The 19,164-nt window shown below is 45.6% G+C and overlaps 1 protein-coding gene across 1 annotated transcript; it reads left to right on the top strand.

The window, feature by feature from the left end:
* The first annotated feature begins 746 nt into the window (after positions 1 to 746).
* On the top strand, positions 747 to 17,449 carry DEGS2 (delta 4-desaturase, sphingolipid 2). Its single transcript, XM_040557564.1, has 3 exons — positions 747 to 854; positions 9,052 to 9,794; positions 16,297 to 17,449. The coding sequence occupies exons 1-3, from the start codon at positions 773 to 775 to the stop codon at positions 16,438 to 16,440; spliced, it is 969 nt and encodes a 322-aa protein (XP_040413498.1). The 5' UTR covers positions 747 to 772; the 3' UTR covers positions 16,441 to 17,449.
* The last annotated feature ends 1,715 nt before the right edge of the window (positions 17,450 to 19,164 follow it).

A 19,164-nucleotide genomic window follows, 5' to 3' on the forward strand; every position in this document is an offset into this window, starting at 1 on the left:
CAAGAGCACAGCGGGAACAAGAGCAGCACTTTAATTTGGGGTTGTGCATGGAGAAACGTCACCTCTCCCTGTGAATCAGAGAGGCTAGAGAGGAGTTTTGGGCTTAGCAAATCCTTCGCCTGACTTCCTTGCCGAGGAGCGCCGCGATTCCCTGGACCAGACGCAGGAACTGGGCCGCAGACTCCCAGGAGCGAAGCACGACCCAGCCCAGGGCTGGCTGCTGCGGGGACAGCTCGCCCAGGGTCAGCAGGGCCCCAGGAGACTGCGTGCCGGGCGCTGGTCACCTGCTCGCCCTGCTGAGCTTCCCAGCCTGGGAGCAGCCCCCACGATCGCACTTTGCCCTAAAGCACACCCCACTTTGGGCTGCGGATTTATGGGATTTTGACTACCCTCGCTTACCAAAAACCCTTCCCAAGCCCCAGGGCGACAAGCCCGCAGTGCCGCTGCCTCCCTTCCCTCCGCGGCCACCCCGGGGGGCGACAGCAGCGGCGCGCCCTCGAGCCCCCCGACGCCGGCAGCGGCACGACGGGGACCCGACCTCCCCCAAAACCACCCCGACCGCCCCCAAACCCCCCCGTCCGCCCACACACACCTCCCCCGGCCCCCTTCGTGCCCCCGGCCGCCGGGCGGAGCCCTCCCCGGGGCACCCCACAGCCCGGCCGCCCCTCGCCCTGCCTCCGCCCCGACGGGGCGGCCGCGGCCGGCGCCGCCCCACAGCCCGGCGGCCGGGCTATATAGGGCGGCGGGGAGCGGGGCGCAGCGCGGCGGAGCCATGGGCAACCGGGTGGCTCGGGGGGACTTCGAGTGGGTCTACACCGAGCAGCCCCACACGCAGCGCAGGAAGGAGATCCTGGGTACGTCGGGGGGGTGGTCCCGGGTTGGGGTACCGGGGTTGTAGGGGGGCGCCGGGGTTGTTCCCCCTCCGGAGGGGGCACGGCGAGCCGCTCCCCGGCTTTAATGCAGCAGGTGGAAGAGCATGGGGGGAACATCTGCGGCGTTTCATCGCTTCTCCCATACAATATGCTCCTTGAATTTCTTTCCTCACGGTTTCCTCCTTCAGCTAGGGGAGCTGAACTGCTCCGCTTGTCAAGGCAGCGGAGGCTGGCTGGGATCCCTCCTCAATGCGAGATCTTTTTGGTGGCAGTAGCACAAATGGGGATGTGGGTGAGCTTGCCAGAGAGCAGCAGAAAGCCCTGCTGCTTGCTTTGTCCTGGCAGTAAGGAGGTATACCAGTAAGGAGGTATAGCTACCTTGTTTTTTCCTTTTGTGCAGGCAGCATTTAACTGTACATATAAATATGATGGGGGGCTTGGGGTTTCCTGAAGCTGTTTTCCAAGAAGAACCAATAATTCAGAATTGCTGCAGAATATTGTTGTGTATTTCCTGAATTTTTCCCTTCAGCATTTTATCAATAAAGAAGACTTTGACTTGTTTTTCCTTCCCTCCAATCAGCAGCATGAAGTTTTTTAAAGATCCCTTATAAAGGAAGGGGCTGGGGCTTGTGGCTGAGGGCTGGGCAGGGGCTGCGATAACCAGGTGCCGTTTCTCAGCTCCTCCATGCTTTCGTAGATTAATCCAGGATCGGTCTAAGCTAGAAAAACATTTCCCATGTAGTTACGGTGGTGGAATATCCTGGTACAGGTTTGAATTGTATCCAGGAAAATAGCTATTATTTTACTCTGTAATAATGATAGAGAGACAAATGATATCATTATATAAAAATGCTGCCCCTTGGTGTCGTGCCACTGATGCTTTTGGTGATGGGAACTATGTTTTGGTGAGCTCTGGCTAGGAGTGTGTGTAGTGGGGCTCCCCCCTTGCTAACCTCCTGCTTTCCACATCTTGCTTGGAGTGGAGTCTGCAGCCTGTGGTGAAAGGCAGTGCTGGAGTGCTTGGGCTGCCTTACCCTTGCCTTGACAAACTTTTTTTGGGACCTATCAGCCTAATGCTTGCAGAGGCTTAGCCCCACACTTGTTTTGGGCTCAGAAAGAGCAGCTGGAATCTAGGTCTGTCTCCTTCCCCCCAGCGAGGGAGCAGGAAGAGTGGTGGGGAAGTGGAGATATGGACTAGCTGGGCAGAAAGGGTCATGAAACTAGTGTCATGAATGCCAAAACATCACCAAAAGTTATTGAAACTGTCATGATATCCCATGTGATATCGGTGTAATCACTGTCACTGTATTGCTCAATGCCTGAGCGTCAGTAAACCCTGGTGTTTAAAGTGTACTTAGCAAAGTATCTAGTGTCTGTTGAGCAGAGTACGATTCGTGAATCTCGTATACATATGAACATTTATCCATAAATATCCCTGTATTTTACATTTTTGTGTATAGCATTGCTTTAGGGACAGAAGCATTCTGTGCCGATAAAGGAAGTATTTCCTTCCCTGTAGGTTAATGATTTAGTAGTTAAGTACTGAAACTGGATTGTTTTCTGTTTAGGCTGTAGCTTTTGGAGATGTTGATCTCTCTCAGGCATGGCTACTTGGATTTAAATGCAAATTGAAAATTATCTATAAGGGAAGAAAATACAGGGAGCCTGACAAACACATTAGGCAGCTTCTTTCCACAGACGCGCTATTTCCTTATGCTGCTTTCCCAACCTGCTTCTATGGAGTAACTGAGTTTCGTGTCCCGGTTTAATTGTTAGCAGCCCTGGTGCCTCTATGACTTTTGGTGGTGGTGATGATACGCCTGAGTGACAAAAATGCCTCTGAGTTAGAGAAATCTTTTCAAGAACTGTCGGTTCAAGCTTTCTGGCTGCGGTGGTTGCAGATTCCCAGGTAGCAGCCCTGGCATATTTGACCCAGGAGTGATCTTTGGGGCAGATGGTTATCCTCTGGGCGGGAGGGCTGTGTGCCGACAGGGCTGGCTGGAAGCTGGCTTATAGCAGGGCTCTGTTGCAACAGATGAGCCTACTAGGGGTACGATTCACAGAATCGCAGAATCATCTAGGTTGGAAGAGACCTCCAAGATCACCTAGTCCAACCTCTGACCTAACACTAACAAGTCCTCCACTAAACCATATCACTAAGCTCTACATCTAAACGTCTTTTAAAGACCTCCAGGGATGGTGACTCAACCACTTCCCTGGGCAGCCCATTCCAATGCCTAACAACCCTTTCAGTAAAGAAGTTCTTCCTAATATCCAACCTAAACCTTCCCTGGTGCAACTTTAGCCCATTCCCCCTCGTCCTGTCACCAGGCACGTGGGAGAACTTGTGTAACGTTGTGGAGAGCTGCGTAAGGGAAAGACCTGGCTGAAAACTAACCCAGTGGAAGAAGGGTTTTCATCTGCTATTGGAGGGAGAGACCAGGTGTAATGTAGAGGGGATATGTACTTCTAGAAGAATTAATATTTCAACATTAGTGCCAGTAAGGGTCTGTTGGATTAAAACGTGTAGTACTGTGATCTTACACAATGGGAAGTGTTGGTGTTTTTTTCTGTCTTGAGAGAAAAGGAACAGACTTATTGCTCAGATGCTGGTAACACCATAAGCACACAATGAATGGTCATTTCATCTGCAATCAGTTCTCCAAATGCAAGCAATGAGCAATATGTTGTGGCATGGGAAGAATGAGATCTTATATGTGCTGTGTGTTGGATCTAACTACAGAATTACTGTAGGTTGGTCAGAAGGTGTCTTGTCTCTCGGGTTCCTTAGAGAAGCATCTGTTTGCTGCTGAAGATGAGGGCTGAATCAGTGTTGCTCATGATAGGCTGGGAGTAGCTGCAAATGATCTAACATCCAAGCATGATTATATAGTTGGTTCTTTGGCAAGTTATTTTATAGTGTAGATGGCATAGGTGCTTTATCCTGTAGAAAGGCTGAGATGTTAAACTGGGAGGGAAGGAGAGGACACAAAGCAAAGGCCAGAATCCATTTGATTTTCACATTTAGCCAATTTCTGAGTATAATAGTTTCCAGACAGTAGTTTTGCTCATTTATTTACAGATTAGTTTAGTATTTCTTACAGATGACTCCTCTGCCTACTTAAACTTCACATTTATGAAAAGTCTGATAAATTGCACCTACTAAAATGTGCAAGATGCATATCTCAGTAGCATAAATCAAAGCTCTGAATTACATATGCTTCTGGCAAAGAAACTGAGTCTGTTTCCCCTTTATACTGCAGTACGTGGGCTCGCTGCTGCCACTGATGTGCCTGTTCTCTGATCAGCGCATTCAGAATAGCTGCCGTCTCCGTGCTCATGCAAATTCCCTTCGGGGATCACCTCCAAAATAAATCGCACGAGCAGAAAGACAATGTCCTAGGTGTTCGTGGTCTTCTGCTGACAACGTATTAAGTGCAACTGAAGGCTTCAGCGTGCTCCATGCCGCATGTTTTTGTTTGAGGTTGTTGGGAGCACTCTTTCTTACACTCCTATGTCCCCTTACTCCCAGTCAGCTAATAACCAAGCATAAACAAATGGGTCATAGCTGCTGGAATAGTGGTGTGCTGACACCATCCACCTCTGTTACCAGTACCGTGGCACCACTGCAGCGCTTTGCCTCTGGTGGGCACTTCTGGGTGACCCAGCTCCTTTGGGCCTGACAGCACAAAGCGGCTCAGGTGCTCCTGAGGGGCAAGTAGAAGTCCGTGCATAGTGGATATGTAAAACGTCTGAGTAATTAGTTGGGTCAAAAAGGCTCCTTATTAGTTTGCACGCTGGAGGGGGCAGGAGACGAAGGAAAGCAAAGCTTTTGTCATGCATGCTGTCCTCCGGGTGTGTCCTACCTGTGTCCTGGCTCACGTATGGTTTGAATTAAATGCAACTCAAATGGGCCGTGCTGTTTGTGAGCGTGTTCACAGGCTGAGCTGCTAAAAAGCAAAACACTATCATGTCAGCAAACTGACCTATTTGCTTGTTTGTTTTTGGTACAAATACCAGCTCCAACGTAAGACATAGTGTGGTAGAGCTAACATCCTGTGCCTGGTATCTCTTATTTGATCTGGCATGGACTCATATCTAATAGAACATAGTCCAGGACAGCAGCATCACAGACTTTTTTCTTTTCCTCCTTTTTAACATGCCTTCTGAAAACATTATACTGAATAGTATGCCCACTGTGGCTATAACTGTATGCCGCATTTGTGGTCAAAGTAAAGGAAGATGAAGAAATTAAATTCCTTCTCTTGTTACTCCTACCTCTCATGGATGTGAGCACTGCTGCTCCTTTATAACTCCACCACTTCTGTGTTTCTGAACTGCTCCATCTTCTGTCCATGTCCAAATCTTGTGTCTACCAAAATGTGCAAGTGCTAAGTACGTGGTGTCAAAGCAATGAGAATTTGTGTCTGTTGTCCTCACTGAGATCTAACTGGGTCTCTCCAGAGTTATCTTAAAACAAAGCATTATCAGTGGGACCAGAGAATGAGTGAGGGTTCAGAACAAGATATTTGTAGAATCATATAATGGTTTGGGTTGGAAGAGACCTCTAAAGATCTTCTAGTCCACCCCACGGCATCGGCAGGGACATCTCTTGCTAGATCAGGTATTCACTGTCTCCTGAGGAGGAGAAACACCAGGAACTGGTGACTGCTTCTCTAGGAACAGTTACTCCAGCCCTAACTGGGGATTGCTGTAGAACTACGCCGAGTGCTCCTGGACTCCCAGAAAGGTCCTCTGACTACATTTTTTTAACTTAATGCTCTTTGTCAGTGGTGTTTCAGAATGAGGCACGCCTCTAGAAAGGTAACTGATGCTTACACACAACAGTAGAGTGATCTCTGCAATTGTTAATTCGGTAAACGAGTTGTTTCAGAATCATGAATGCTTTTGAAAATAAACTCTCAGCATTTGTTCTCTCTTGACTACTGTTCTTTTATCCACACTGTTGAACAAGTGGGAAGTGCTGTATTTCATCGTCCCGGTGGAGTTTTCAGTTGCTCTGAGTTTATGGCATGGAGACTGTGGAGCTGGTTGGGTTGGGCAGAATTATTAACTACAGCTGCATACTGTGCTAAAGTGCTTGCACTGCTTTTTCACCGTGTGCTGACCTTGGAGACAGAAAAGTCATGTTTCTGCACTGCTGTACATCCACACCAGTATGCCTGCTCTGCCAGTGGCAGTATGTTGGCTCTCTCTGGACAACTGGAAGCAGTGCATGGGGATAAGCTGTCTGCTGGGCTGAGCTAACAAATCCCAGCAAGCTGGAGGCTGGAGCATGTGCTGCGGAGACAGAGTAGCTGGAACTGTCCTGATTGTACTCTAAAGGGCAAATCCTGGTTATGGTCACCTAACTTTGTGTTTCTTCTTTCCTTCTTCTCTCTACTTAGAATGGCAAAATATTTGTTTGTTTTTCTCATGTCCCTGTTCCCCATCCATGACACGACTGTTGATAACGAAGAGCTCACTATAAATTATATTTTATGACCATCTTCATATGCTAGCCCTGACCCAGTGCTTGTTGGGAAGCAATGGACTCTGGCCTTATAGAAACTGGTCATGTTAATAACGGAATAGTGCTTAGAAAGACAAAGAGAGAAGAGATTTGGGAAAGAGCAGCATGATGCAAGTTCATATACATCTTAGTGTGAAACTGTAGCAGACGCCAGAAGGAATGTAAGTTTTGGAAGGGTCAGCATTCAACGTTCTGCATTTGCAGCCACTCCACCGGTGGGGCTTTGAGCCTTCAGGAGCTTTGCAGCTGCACCTGTCAGCAGCCTCCTGGAAAGAGGAAGCAGTTATCAGTATTAATGATAAGTGCACACAGTGTTTTGGCTTAACTATTATACAAAAATTTACTGTTGGATAGGAATTTATCACGTTCAATTTAATATTAAACCCTAGCAAGTTACTTCATAGCTGTCACCTGTGATGAACGCAAGCTGCCCGCATCGCTGCTTGCACACAGTGCTGCTGCTGGTTACTGCTCTGAACTCCCTTCTAGGTAAGCTGCAACAACAATAAATAGGTCAAAACTTTCGCTGTTCTCAAACTACAACATAAAAGCACTGCTTAGTCATTTTCCTGTCCACTTAGGGGTTTTTTTGGTGTTTTTTTTTTTTTTTTTTTTTTTTTTTTTTTTTGATTGAAGTGACCTGACTTTGGCCAGGCAGAACAGATTTGGCCATTTTGTATCTGTGCAACAGCGGGTGTGTGGTGGCTGCAGTAACTTCTCTCTGCCAACTGCATGACTGAAGGATTGAGGTTGCTTGATTTAATAAAGGAATTTCTCACTTTTGGACAGATATCCCTAAGGCGGACATGAAGCTATATACAAATATTTCTGTAATGGACTTCCTGACCAGGTTATTACATCAAGTTATTCTTGAAAGCAGATATCCTGGTACTTTGTGTAAAACCTTTAGTACCTGTCTAGGTATGAGGGAGCAATTTCTACAATGTTACCATTTCTAGTGTGAAAAAGTATAATTTCTAAAACTGCAAAAACAAGGACAAAAACAAAACAGTGAGAACAAAAATCTGGATTTTTTAAGAGATTTTTGTCAAAAAGCTAGGCTGACTTGAGAATGATGCGAGGTTTTACTAGTGCTTTCCCACCTGCCTGAATATTTCTAATGATGATTTTTGTCCCCTTGTCTGCACAAGGGGAAGAGCCAAGGATATCCCTTCTCTCATCATCATCCATAACACTTAATCTTTGTTTCTTAACATCTGTCGAGCCTGGCTGCAGTTGACCACCAGGCTCCAAAGTTGTTGGAATAGTTGCAGAGCATGACTGCATCAACCTGCTTCCTTAACTTCTGCCACAGACTTCTCAAGGTTCACTCCTATAAAAAAAACCCTCATTTGCATCCCTCGCTCAGTGCCTGGCACTGCTTTCAAGGTCACATGAAGTTGTGTGTATTGTCTCCGGTGTTTGTTTATAGTACATACAGCTGCACAGATGCAAATCGTCGTTACCTCATTTTATGGCGTTGGTATCACAGTGATAGGCAGATGACATTTGATTTTCTATTAATAAAATGTGCCTATCGAATTTGTAGGGATGCATTGTGTAACCTCAGGCTCCAGAATGAGTGACTTGTCCAACAGTCTTATCTATGAGAGCTGCAATTATTGATAAATGCAGAGTATGAGTAAAAACAGTGAGGTTAGTAAGTGGGCAAAGGCCATAAAACTGGAAAAATTCCAGTGCAAGGTAGCACTAGGAGTGAGAAGTGGGGGGTTTGTAAAGAAGAGATGTGAAGGAAAGAACAGCACCTAGAAGATAAGCTGGAATTCTTTATACACACACACACACACATATATATATATATATGTAAAAGATCAATTGGACAGCCACCAAAGATTGGTAAGCTGGTCCTGTACTGACAAGAGTCAGACCTGGCAAGTCTAATCTGTGTCCCTCTAATCCTTTATTGCAGTATTTGTGAGGCTGCATGTGGGATTATTTATGTGATTTTTTTTTATGCCTCTTTCTGATATGTGACTTGGGAACAGGCTAATGAATGGGAACATAGGAAAAAAAATATTTGTATCTTAAAAATTCCTGATAATATTACTGACTTTCTAGTGATGTTAGCATGTGCAAAGACTTGTGCACGTTGTAAGCACTGGCGAACACTCACTTATGAAACTTTTCTTAATGCTACAGTTGTCATGTAACCACAGAGTAAAACCAGGAGAGCCTGTTGCACAGCCCTCTTGCCCTGCTAGTATGTCTGAAACCAAGGTGTGGAAAGGATTACAAAGGAGGCACCTGTATCTCTCTTCTGCTGAAAATAGTAACTGGATTGGGCAAAAAGAAAGCAAAGTGGAAAAACTTGAAAAAGATGCTTTTTGAGCTTACATTTGATGGTTATTAGCATCCTAATAATCATCCTCGTGAGGGTGCGTGGTGCCACTTGTTGACCACCAGGGTCATCCAATATATATGCACACACGTATTGGACATGAAGCTGGAAGTGGGGATGGAGCCCATACATTAATAAAGTTTTTGCTGTAGTGGTTACTTTGCTCTGGAATTTCTATTTTATAAATCTAGGGCCTCAAATTTAAGGTGATAAAAGTAAAAAGCACCAGTGTTGATTGTTTACCTAACTGTGAGTTAATGAGATTTTCTCTGCATTTTTCTCTTTAGCAAAATATCCAGAGATCAAGACTTTGATGGGACCTGATCCACACTTGAAGTGGATTGTATCTGGAATGGTTTTCACGCAGTTTCTAGCGTGCTATCTGGTGAAAGACTTATCTTGGAAATGGATTTTCTTTTGGGCTTATGCTTTTGGGGGTTGCATCAACCATTCGCTGACCCTAGCCATCCACGATATCTCACACAATGTCGCCTTTGGGAACAAGCAGGCCAAGTGGAACCGATGGTTTGCGGTCTTTGCCAACCTGCCAATAGGTATCCCTTACTCTGCCTCCTTCAAGAAATACCACATAGACCATCACCGGTACCTTGGTGGGGACAGCCTGGATGTGGACATTCCCACGGACTTTGAAGGCTGGTTCTTCTGTACGCCGCTTCGGAAACTGCTTTGGCTCTTCCTCCAGCCTTTCTTCTACAGTCTGAGACCGCTGTACGTGAACCCCAAAGCAATCACACGGATGGAAATTTTTAATGCCATTGTGCAGTTTTCTGTTGATCTTATCATTTACTACCTTTGGGGACTCAAACCTATTATTTACTTAATAGCAGGTACAATACTTTGCATGGGTTTACATCCCATTTCTGGGCACTTCATAGCAGAACACTACATGTTTTTAAAAGGATACGAGACCTACTCTTATTATGGACCTCTGAACTGGCTCACCTTTAACGTAGGCTACCACATGGAGCACCACGACTTCCCCAGCATTCCTGGGTGCAAGTTGCCAATGGTAAGTAAAGCACAAGCGCAGTGACCTGGATTTTTATAAAAGCTGCGAAACTGTCTCAAAGCAGTCACTCTAAATCATAGATCATTCTTTTTTTTTTTTTTTTAGAAAAAGGATAAAAGGAGAAAGATCTCTGAATTTGTTTCTAATTCTTTCTTTTTAACCAGGGCATTGAGAGAAATAGCTGCCAAAGTGCTAGAATATGTAGGTTATTTGAAGGAAACATGAACTTCTGAGCCTCAGAGGGCTTGAGTAATATTTTTGCATTATAAGATCCTCAAGCGATAGTCTAAATTTCTCTACTGCTTTTGCTCAGCTACCCAGTTTTGACTCTCTTTTAAGAGCCTTTATAAGAGTAAAGGCCCATGTGAAGTGAGTCAGGAGGCAATCACTACTTGAAAATTGTCTAATGATCAATCTATGTATTAACTCTATTGCTTGATTAACATCAAACAAAAGTCTATTTTTGAGATGACATAAGTACTGGGGCATGTTCCAGCTTGACACAAATAGCACTAGGAAATAAATCCCCACTCTACATGACTTGTTTTAGCTCTGCTGCCCCACCCACAGAAACTGAGGGTGCCTGGTCCGTCAGAGGGAAAGCGCCGTGGCTTTGCTCCTTCTAAAGTCGAGCCCCCTGTTGTTTACATTTTATCAGTTGTGGGAATCAAATTTGCAAAGCCCAGGTGTCTAGGAATGGTTTTGAGTCTACCACCAGGAATGTAGCTGTTCTTCTGGATTTTAATGCGAGGGTTCCTCGGCAGTTGTGCTCGCAGTGCCAAAGGTACGTGACTTTGAGTATTACTCCTACACACAGATCCTCTGGCATAGCAGGGAGGAAACATCTTCTGCTGTTTGGGAGCTACAGCAGCAACATCCTCCTGAGGAGGAGGCAGAGCTGAGGAGGCTGAGGCTCTGGAGCTGTGATCCCCACGCTAGTGCAGAACACGACTTTTATGGTGGTGTATCTGGGCAAATTGATTTTGGGAACTCCACTTTTTGGGTTAATGTTTTTCCACACAGAAGCACTGACAGAAGGTTCAAAACAAGAAGCTATACAGCCTGCAGTTCTGTTTTAACATCTCCCTTTGACTGCTGGAGGCCTGTACTGAAGAAGCTGACTATTCCCGGTGTGGTTCAGGGCAGACAGCGTTCACATGTCAGGTTCTCCCATCAGGCACTCCTATTGCTGATACACCTGATAGCTCAGCTGGGAAATGCATGAGCTTAGTTTTAGTTACAAATGTTCAAACTTGTTAGATAGGCTTAGATACTTAGATTACTGAAATGTAAATACAAGAAGAGAAGGAGGTTAAGCTCTGTATCTTACACAAGGGAGGTGAGTGACTAATTGAACTTGCTGGGACTGTTGCTCCAGACCTGAACGAGACCTGAAAAGCTCTTCCCCACCCACATCACAAATAGCTTAGCGTAATTTCTCGAGGCAGTGTAGCAGCTGGAAGTGTCTGCACTCCCGTGTAAAGAGGATAGAGTTATTAGTTGAATTTCATGGACTTGTTTTCATGTGTTTCTAGCTCTAGGGCAACTGAGACTTGCCCTGCTGGTGGAGGAGATACCAGGCTTGTCAGTCGTCGTTGCCCGATAGAACAATACGGAAAACTTGAGTCTTTGACAAGTGAACATTTGCAAGTGAAAATCTAATATGAAGGGGAACTCCTTTGTCAAAACAGCTGTTGTAGAAAATAGTTTGACCGTTAAAACGTTGTCTGTTCTTTCCTGCAAATTGAGGAGAAAAACCTTTGCCTCCTTGGTTGAAGGAGCGGGGACAGACTCTCTGGATTGTTTTAATGCATGAACTTCATAACATGTAGGGGTAGAAATCTCCCCATGCTTAAACTCTCAGCAGATTTTTCACTCAGCAAAGATCTATTTTTTTCCATGTAGTCTTCAAGCACTCAAACTTTTAATAATTGAGTTGCTTGATTTGGATGACCTCCCATTTCTTCAAATGTTGGCAAACATAAAGTGGAAGAAAGTCTCTGTTCTTGCATGAATGAGAGCAGGGGAGAAATAGGATCAGAAAATAACTCGATCTTAAGCTTGAAAAGTAACAGGATCTTCTGCTTGCTTATCAGAGAAGTAAATTTTGTCCTTTATTACAGGTGTCTTACCCAGTATGTTCTGAGTAATATGTTTGCCACTAGAAAGACCTTTACCCTGGGACTGCGAAAAACTTGAAATATAATAGGCTGTGCCATAAGCTTCTAGAGATTAACAGTGAGTGACATTAGTGTGCAGTAAGAACTTGTCCCGCTAGTATAATGAGAGATTATACAAGAGATCATGAAACTTCCCATTGCAACGAAAGACCTCTCTAAAAAAATACTTATAGACTTATGACCAGATTAGCCTTTGAGTGAAGCCTTAGAACAATAAAATTGCATTCTTCACGAAGTGAGTAAGAAGATTCATTCTTCATTATCTGAAGGATTGAATAGACTTACAGTGAGGGGAGACAGGAGAACAAGAAGGAACTCAGTACTCGTCCTACAAACAGCAAAAACTGCCGTGTTACCAGAGGCAAACAAGTTATTCATTAAGCTTGTGGGAAAAGTGGAAGACATGGTATGAAGCCAGATTTATTAGACAGACAAGACTGGAAAACATGGTAGACGTACTCCTTCTGCACTGCAGGTTTCATTAACCCTGTGATGGCCAGGAGGGCTAGCTTGAGTTCTTCTTCCTCTTCAGTCAAGGAGTATGGAGGGAACTCCTGTACTCTGGTTTCTAGCACTCTAAACAACTTTCTTATCTCGTCATAAGGATCTCTAACTCCTGTATTGCCCCAGGACAAAAGGTCTGTAACACTTGTGGTGAAATACTAGGTTGTATTTAACTTCCGTGTCTATCTGGTACTGTGGAGTGGGATGGGGGCCTTGTTGCTGTGCTCTACAAACACAAAACCAGAAGCAAAGTTTCCACCCAAAAGATTCATTACTTACCTCCTTGATCTACTTGAAGGAAAGCACCAATATACCAGGTGCCAAGTGTTAGCTAATTGTGGATTTCGATTTTGGGTTGTCCTTCCATGGTAGGTTCCATTCACTTCTAGTTGTGATCTAGTTGTGATCTATAAGAAGGGAGGAAGAAATTGAAGCAGACGGGCCCTTTCCAGTGCAACAAGGAGAGCTTGGAATGGGGAAGGCAGAGGCAGGATGTAGAAATACTTTGTCACAATACCATCCTTTTTGAGGTGATGGTAAGACTGGTTGCAAAAATTGCTACCTGGAAAAACTGCCATCCACAGGTTTTGTGCTGCACCCAGAATGCAACATGGGGGATGCCTTTTCTAGCCTACAGTATGCTTAATAAAAGTAGTTTAATGTTGTATTTAAAAAGGGACCTGCGTTTAAAAAAAAAAAATGCGCTTCCTGTCAACTACTCTGTGGAAGGTAAAGAGATCATTTTGTTTTGCACATGGAGATGCTGAAACAAATGGTAGTGGATAAGCTATTTTTGCTGGGAACCTTTTTTTTTGTGTACATGCATTGTAGAAGAGAAAACACTTTTTTTTTTTTTTTCTCCCATATGCTAGCATAATGGAAACAAGCACCAAACACACTTCCTTGCCTTTTCCATAAAAAAATCCTTCACGTGTCCTCTCTAACTATATTCATTAAATTTTTCCTGTTCACCATTCCTTTGTCAGAAACATTTTATCATGGTATTATGGTTTATCTTTTCTCCCTGATTTCTGTACATGTCATGCAGTTTTCCTGCCTGGAGCACAGAGACCTTACCAAAGGTGCAAGCTCTGCCTGCCTTCCTGCACGAAGTGCTGCTGAGCACGAAGCTAAACGGGGACAGGAGCAAAGAGCTACTGAGCTGCTGCCCTGCAGATGGGTAACCCAATCCAGTGCAAGCCCCGAGCCATCTCCTATGGTTTCTAGACTGAACTTAAAAGAGATGGCACCATACCCTGCCGGGAGGTGCTAAACTGATATGCTTGGTGAGCAAGCAACTACTCCATCCCTTGATGCTGGCAGGCAGCTTGCCAGCCATGAGTGGTCTGCTTGCTTCCAGAATAGGGTGTGCATGGTCACAAAATTCACTCTTCCCAGTGGAAAGCTTCCTGGTGGCAAAACTATTTTGTGGCAATTGGGGATGACATTTCTTGTTTATCACAAATGGGAATAATTTCACGTGGTTCTCACATGGATAACAGCTGCATTCCTTTGGAAAATAGGAAAACTACAGGATCTCCTCAAGTGCTCAGCCAGGGTAGCTGTGTACTATAGGAAGCTTCTGGGGATGGGGACCTGGTACATCCTTTGTGTCTGCATAGGGCCTCACTGGTGACCTTTATTCACCAAGGAGCTTACAGCATGAACAGTCCTTCCTCTCATCCGCTGGCTGTTTCAGTTACCCAGCTGGGAAAGGGAAGGATGCAAACCCCAGATTAAATCATTTCTTACCGTGGTTACAGGAGGAGAGCAGGGAATTAAATCTGCATCTGCAGAGCTCTTACCCAGTGCCTGGAAATCACCCTTCTTCCAGCTATTAACAAATGTGTCTAAGGGGAAATGTTGGTATTGTCTGCATCACACCGAAATGAATCACCTCTGAAGTACAGGTCAACACTTCAAAGCAGGATGTAGGAAATTATCGGGCAGTCATAGGTATTTGGTGGCAGGCAGAGCATAATGAGACCTGAATTAAATCTCCCTCCTCCAACACAACACTGCCACGCCATTGGCACAAGGAGTGCACAAGGGCTGAAGTACAGAAGTAAAAGATCGTAACAAAACGTGTGTTACCCAATCTGCCTCACAGGGAAGTGTCTGCTAGGGAGCTGAGCTAACCACATAACCAGCAGTGAGCAGTGCTGGCTTGTAATTTACTCCTGGCCTCACCTGGAGTACTGTGTCCAGTTCTGGGCTCCCCGGTACAAAAAAGACAGGGATCTCCTGGAAAGAGTCCAGCAGAGGGCCACAAAGATGATACGGGGCCTGGAGCATCTCCCCTATGAGGAAAGGCTGAGAGACCTGGGTCTGTTCGGCCTTGAGAAGAGGAGACTGAGAGGGGATCTTATCAATTTTTCCAAATACCTGAAGTGGGGGAGACAGAGGGATTTGGCCAACCTCTTTTCAGTGGTTTGTGGGGATAGGACAAGGGGCAATGGCCACAAAATGGCGCACAGGAAGTTCCGCACCAACATGCGAAAAAACTTCTTCACGGTGAGGGTGACAGAGCACTGGGACAGGCTGCCCAGGGAGGTTGTGGAGTCTCCTTCTCTGGAGATATTCAAGGCCTGTCTGGACACCTACCTGGGCAACCTGCTCTAGGGAACCTGCTTTGGCAGGGGGGTTGGACCTGATGATCTCTTGAGGTCCTTTCCAACCCCTACAATTCTGTGATTCTGTGATAATTTTGCTCTGGCTGTGACTCTTACCTTTTCACAAAGTGCTGTGTTAAGACTACACCATTACACTGTGGATGCTGACGAGTCCCTCCTCCCAGATGGCCATTTATGTGTAGCTCTAAATTTACAATTTCCCTGGAAGTCTTTGCTGGGCTCACTGTAGCTGGCTCTGAAATTCTGCAGTGTTTTTAAAGAGAGAAGTCGTGCTGTCCAGCCAGACAAACTGCTCTAGCATAGAGCTTTGTTTGTCTAGAAAGTGGAGTTTTAATAAAACAATGCCCAAATTGGTGGTGTTTTTGTTTTTGTTTTTGTTTTTGTTTTTGTTTTTGTTGTGAAATGTGCAATAGCTCACACTGCTACCCAGGAATTCTTATCATTCCCCAAACCTGCCAGGTCTGAAACCTCTTTGTCCTCTGGTTCTGGCCTTGCTCCTTCTGCACTACCACCCACAAAAACACGCAATGCTTCTGTGGTGGCAACAGTTTTAAGGCTTGTGGATTTGTAACAGGGATGAAACTTTGTGAAATTCAGGCTCTACTGAGGAGTCCTGCAGCATTTTTAACACTGGGCTGAAAAGAAGGGACCACCCCCAGGATCTCCTCTGCCTGGAGGAGGAAGCCCTCGCAGGTTTGCATGGGGGTAGCAGAATGGAGGGGAGAAAAAGAAATGGAAAAAAAAAAAAAAAAGGCAAGCATAGCCCAGGCTGTCATTGGCATTTTCTCAATTGCTATTTCTCTCCTCACCAGAATCCTCAGCAGACAAGTATTGCAAGTGGCAGGCCTTGCTTAAATACAGCGTGTTGGATTGCTGGCAATTTGTAGGGTGGATTAGTCATCTCGCTGCGGAGAGCTCTCCACCTCCCAAGTGAGCGAAATTTGGTTCTGACTGAAGGCAGAGGTCCCTCATCTTTCAAATCCTAGCACTGCGAGGCAGAACTTGCATCCAAAATCGAAGTATCTAACTGGATTTAAGTGTATCTTGTTTGGCTGAACTTCAGGAACTCACAAGCAGTAACAAGTAACTTCAGGTTACAGCTGTGCTATCAGATCTGGAAAGGAAAACTGAAATACACCTGACACCGTGCAGCTAAACATCTTTTTCTCTCTCTTGTTCTTCCAGGTGAAGAAGATTGCAGCAGAATATTATGACAACCTTCCCTATCACCAGTCCTGGATTCGAGTCCTGTGGGACTTTGTTTTTGATGACAGTATCAGTCCGTATTCAAGGGTTAAGAGAAAATGCAAGCTGGCAAAAGAAAATTAATGGACTAGCTCCAGCTAGGAGCTACGCTGGTATTTGGTTTGTTTGTTTGAGTGGTGTGAGTGTTCTGCAGGAAGAGAAGGATGCTCCTCTGTGCTGGCATAACGTTGCTACGTGCTCCTTAGACCAAGAGGATAAGTGTCAAAATGCAGCAGTTGGATGCACTATTTTAGATACTATTTTGCTAATACTTTTAAATAAAGGATATTTGTGTATGTAACCTTGAGAAACTACACTAGAGCAAGCTGCACTTACATGAATCTTGGTCTAGACTTAAAGTTAACTTCCTGGGACAAGTGTGTCCCAGTCAAAGCTTTTGCCTGGGCTGCAATGGAGAATATTTGGGGTGTGTGTGTGTGCGCGCATGTGTGTAGCTGAGGGCTGGTTTCTCTTCATGCCAGATGTGATGTAGATGCTTTGCATGCATAGGACCGTGGAAGCAGGGATGACTGGCATGCAGTAGCAAATGATACTCTAGAAGAGAACACAAGGGTGCCTTTAGCTCACACTTCTGTCTAATCCAGTGTCTGATGCCTGACAATGGCTGGTGGTAGAGATTTTGTATATGAAATGGAATAGGTATGTATTTTTGTACATTTGGATCATTATTTTAGTAGCTGCTGTTTGACCTTTATTCCAGAACTTTGTTTAAACCTTTACTCAACCCATTTCTATTCTTAGGATCTAATATCCAATGTAGTTATGTGGCAGAGCTGAATTGTGGAGACTTGACAATGGGAAGCACATGATACCTGTTCTTCCCTGCACTCTGGAAAGCTGACTACTAAATTCTGTCCTTACTAAGTGGTTAAAGGAGACCAGATCTATAAAGGTCCTGTTATAACCTGACAGCTTAATCCCTCTAATGGTTTTGACTTTTTTTCTTCTGGAAACCCATGTACATTACAAAGGAAAGGATTATTTTACTGTCATGTAGATCCCTCAGAGTACACTGTTAGGCCTGGGAAGCCCGATTTCCTCAATAAACTCAGTTTTGTTCCTCCCTCCTGCAGCACTGGATCCAGTGAGTCATTCTGGTGCAGTCTTCTGGCCTTTTGTGAGCCTGGCACAACAGGCAGCTGAGGTAGCCTGCAGCAATTTGGGTTCCTCCGCCTACATTTCCTTTTCCTCCAGTTTCCTCATTCCTCTGATTTTGGCAGTCAGGTCAATAGCCAGGCTTGCTCAGCAGTGCAGGATCCTTTGTGACGCAGGGGCTGAGCACCAGTTCGTTCACAGATCCTGGTTTGGTCCCTGGGTTGGGCTTCTGGAAGAGAAGAGGAAGGACAGATTTCTTCTGCCACTTCACTGAAGTGTGCCTTTTCCCCAGAAAAGAGGCCTTGGTGTGGGAGCCTCCATTAACTTCTTTGTGGCAGCGCTCATGTCAGGGAGCTTCGCTTTTTTATTAATTTACTTCAGTGCTGCTGGCACGTCGTTATCATGTATTCAGCTTCCCATGTCCTTAGCAAGCTGTTGCTCAACTCTCTTAGCCAATTTAGCAAGCTAATATAAAAACCATAATAAAGATTATGCTGTGCTCCTCAATCTGACTTTTGTACTTCTCCTCCATGGGGAGTGACCTTTCTCTGGTTCCCTTAGCTGCTCTGTGATGCAGTCACCTTTGTGAGCTGCACATTACCAGCCTACCTTGACACAGAGGGTCTGGTATAAACCTGGGGGAAGTAACCAAAATTGTCAACTGCTTCTGACCCTGCCTCCCATCAGCATTTCAGTCATGGTCCCACCTTGCTTTGCCACAGCGTCCCTGCTCTCTGCAGGGACTGGGAGCTGCTGGAAGTGCTGGTACCTGCGGGTGTGCAGGGCGAGCTGAGCTTCCAGGAGTGTGGCTGCTGCCAGAGAAGGCTTTGGTCTTGTCCTCTCCATGGCCACTTGTTTTTGGTAACCACAGAGCAAATGGGACTGGGTTAGGAGAATGTGGGAGCTGGGTATGGTTTTATTCTCTTCACTTAAAAATCTTCACTAATCCTGACCTGTGCTTGGAAGCAGTGTGGGTCATCAGCGGGAACCAGGCAGAGCCCCGGGGCTCTCTTTGCTGCTGTTCCCTGTCCCTGGGATGTGACAGGGTGCAGAGCTGGGTGAGCACCTGGGGAGGGGATGAGGTGTCACTGCTTCTTTCAGCCAAGCCCCCCTGCTTGTCCCCGTGCACCTCGGGGCTCTGCTCCCATTAAGCAGCCCTGTGCCACCTTCAGTTCGTTGTCTTAATCACAGGAGGCCTGCGGAGATGGAAGAGGGTAAGAAAAGCTCACGTACAGCCGTAGGGGCACGCCGTATCCAGGCTGCACACAGCTCGAGTGGCAGCAGTTTTTGCTGACCTTAGGCACAATGCACAGCTCTGAGGCAAAACACGAACTGTGCCAGTTCCTCAAGAGTCTTCAAGCTTAAATAGAGATTCACAAAACAGTTGTGACCATCTGCAAGGCAGCACTTTAGGAAAGTACTTGCCATCGTCAGGTATGCCACTAAATGGGTTTGTAATTAAGGAACACATCGGCTGTTGTGTGAGATTTATGCAGCAGACCATAATAATCTTCACCATTACTGATGCTTGGCTGTGTTCTTCCTACCAGAAGGTCTCTTCCTCCTGGTCCTGGGGCTGCAGTGTTGCATTGGACATCGATGTCCTTCGGCTTTAGCTCCCACATGGACTTCTGTCCCACTGTCCTATGCCAGCCAAGTGGGAAGACGGCACTAAACAGCCAGCACAAATCA

Source organism: Cygnus olor, chromosome 5, assembly GCF_009769625.2.
Source record: "Cygnus olor isolate bCygOlo1 chromosome 5, bCygOlo1.pri.v2, whole genome shotgun sequence".
NCBI lineage: Eukaryota > Metazoa > Chordata > Aves > Anseriformes > Anatidae > Cygnus > Cygnus olor.

Bases quoted from the DNA above. Each gene is read 5' to 3' on its own strand.
- DEGS2 (XM_040557564.1), top strand. From the start codon at position 773: ATGGGCAACCGGGTGGCTCGGGGGGACTTCGAGTGGGTCTACACCGAG. The intron at 855-9,051 runs GTACGTCGGGGG...TTTTCTCTTTAG, and splicing joins GCGCAGGAAGGAGATCCTGG to CAAAATATCCAGAGATCAAG. The intron at 9,795-16,296 runs GTAAGTAAAGCA...TTGTTCTTCCAG, and splicing joins CTGGGTGCAAGTTGCCAATG to GTGAAGAAGATTGCAGCAGA.